The sequence below is a fragment of the Nicotiana attenuata genome, chromosome 6, assembly GCF_001879085.1.
Source record: "Nicotiana attenuata strain UT chromosome 6, NIATTr2, whole genome shotgun sequence".
In the NCBI taxonomy this organism is placed as follows: domain Eukaryota; kingdom Viridiplantae; phylum Streptophyta; class Magnoliopsida; order Solanales; family Solanaceae; genus Nicotiana; species Nicotiana attenuata.
This window is the reverse complement of record NC_031994.1, coordinates 90835472-90837832: the sequence shown is the minus strand read 5'-3', so window position 1 is coordinate 90837832 and position 2361 is coordinate 90835472. Positions and strand designations below refer to the sequence as shown.

General features: G+C 41.0%; 1 protein-coding gene across 1 annotated transcript; it reads right to left on the bottom strand.

Moving 5' to 3' along the window:
* Positions 551–2079, bottom strand: LOC109228101. Its single transcript, XM_019393276.1, has 4 exons — positions 1973–2079; positions 1387–1888; positions 938–1114; positions 551–832 (listed from the first exon to the last, which is right to left on the bottom strand). Exons 1-4 carry the CDS (start codon positions 2077–2079, stop codon positions 551–553), a joined length of 1068 nt encoding a protein of 355 aa, XP_019248821.1.

Genomic DNA, 2361 nt, shown 5'->3' with positions numbered 1-2361 from the left:
CAAGAAAATCAGGAGTTAGACTTAGGAACCCAAACGAGTTTGGGTCCCTTGTAATGAGGAAAAGGGTGAATTAGGGCTCTTTTGGTCCAAGCAGGCAATATACATTTTTTATGTGAAGGACAAGGTCCCTTGCAGTAGTTACTTTTTCAGCAAAGACTTTGTTTTTCTGTTGAGATTGGAGTCTGGCCTTACAGGTTTCCTTAAAGTGCCCAGTATTGCCACAGTGAGTGCAAAGCCAATTGTTAGGTACAGTAACGTACTTGCTATGAGGGTTGTAGAGAGTTTTTTCCCTTTGGAACCCGATTCCCTGCCTGTTTCCCCCATTGTTGGTGTACATGGCAGTGATAGCATCAGAGGACCAGGTCCACTTAAGTGATTTTTCAAGATCACTCTTCACACTTCCTAGTTCTTCCTGAAGTTGTTTGTTTTTCTCAAGCTCAGCACACAGACTAGACTTCACTGAATTTAATTCACTTTCAAGCTTAAAGTGTGCCTCACTTGCAACTTCCTTTCCCTTTTGAGAATTTTCAGGCCTACTCTCCATTTTAATTTACCCAATTGTTTCCTTTAGGTCCACTACCACCACTAATAGGTCATCTCTCTCATGCTCAATGTTTGCAACTTTTTCATCTAAGGCATCCTTCTCTTTCTTCAGGTTCTTAATTGTTTCCTTTAAATCAACCACAACGACTACTAAATCATCTCTAGACTGTTCTGCTTCTCCCAATTCCACAGTTAAGGCATCTTTATCATTTAAAAGATTGCGATAAGCATCAATTAACACATTTGCCAAAGACATGAGTTTTTTAGGACAATAGGATCTCAGATTTCTCTGAACATCCAGAAAATTTACCTCATCATCGTCGGCATCTTCATCATCATCAGACTGAGCCATCAAGGCAAAGATTGAGTCATACTCAGTTGCTTCACTTTCTACTGCCATCATTGAACTATCACCATGATCATTTTCTTCTTCAGATTTGCTGGAGGAGTCTCCCCATGCAACAAGAGCTTGTTTCACAACGTTGTCAGTTGCATTCTTTCTCTTGAAGTGTTTATCAAGAACCGAGTTACTCTTGGCTGCTTTGTTAGAGTTGTTTTTGTACTGATCTTGCTTTAGAAAGGGAAATCCTTGATAAAGTGTCCTGGCTTATCACATTTATGACAGTGGTCATAATTTTTGGCTTGTTAGAACTACCTTTTTTTGGAAATGCCTCCATTCCTGCGAACCATTTTTTGGAATCTTTTTATCAAGTAAGTTATATCACCATCCTCACCACTTGAGTCATTGCTGTCTGTTTTGGGGACCAGGTTCTTCTCCCTTTTGGGCTCTCTTCTTTCATTGTCCTTCTTCTTTTTCATTTCATATGTATTCAAATTTCCAACAAGTTCATCTATGGTCAACGCTTGCAAGTCCTTTGCCTCTGTGATAGCGTTCACCTTACTTTCCCAGGAGCTGGGTAGGACACTGAGAATTTTCCTGACAAGATTGTTTCTTGGAATGATATCCCCAAGAGAGTGGAGCTCATTGATGATGGAGGTGAATCGGGTATGCATATCTTGAATGGATTCATCGTCCTTCATTGTGAATAGCTCATATTCAGTTGCAAGATCTACAATGTCAGGGGCAAATATGCGGCCCCACAGTAATTTCTGATTTCTCAACTTTTCTTTCTCAGAACTCAGAGACTCACCAACTTTTGCTTTCTTGATGGTACAAGGTTCCACATCATCATCCACTTTTCTTTTTATTGACTTGTAGATAGACTTTCCTTTCTCCATTGACTTTTTATGCATGTGTTCACCTGAATTTTCTACTTCTTCATCATCAGACTCTCCACCGCTCTCTTTCATTGTCTTGTCACCAGATTTCTTCACAAATTTTTCACTGGGAACAGCATCAGTACTCTTAGTTGGACTTTCAACACTTGTAGAAATATTTCTTTTGGATTGAGAGTGAGAGTGCTTCTACCTCGAGGACTTGTGAGTCAAGGAACTAGGTTCCTCTTCTGCTTGCTCATCCACATTTACCACAGGGACGACCTTTTCATGCACAGCTTTTCCATCCTTTACCAGCATTTTCTTTCTTTTACTCTTTTGACTTTTCTTGAGAGCAGACTCTAGATCCTCCTTTTTCTACAACCGTGTAGTGGGTCGCTTAGAGGTTGGCTCTGGACCTGCAACTGGCTTACTCCTCGCCCTAATAAAACTAGCAATCACCATATCATCTAGGTCTTCTTCACTGTCAGACTTCATCTCAGGCACCACCATATGCAGAGGCTCAACATAGAAGTGGGGAGAAGGAGTAGGATTAACACTGACTTGGGGAGATGACCCCTGACTTGGATCCTCCGCGAAGAG

What these genes read in the sequence shown, in the direction of transcription:
- LOC109228101 (XM_019393276.1), bottom strand. Translation starts at nt 2,079, where the DNA reads ATGCTGGTAAAGGATGGAAAAGCTGTGCATGAAAAGGTCGTCCCTGTG. An exon ending in TTGACTCACAAGTCCTCGAG is followed by an intron (nt 1,889 to 1,972) that starts GTAGAAGCACTC and finishes TGCTGTTCCCAG; the next exon opens with TGAAAAATTTGTGAAGAAAT. An exon ending in CGTTGACCATAGATGAACTT is followed by an intron (nt 1,115 to 1,386) that starts GTTGGAAATTTG and finishes CCCTTTCTAAAG; the next exon opens with CAAGATCAGTACAAAAACAA.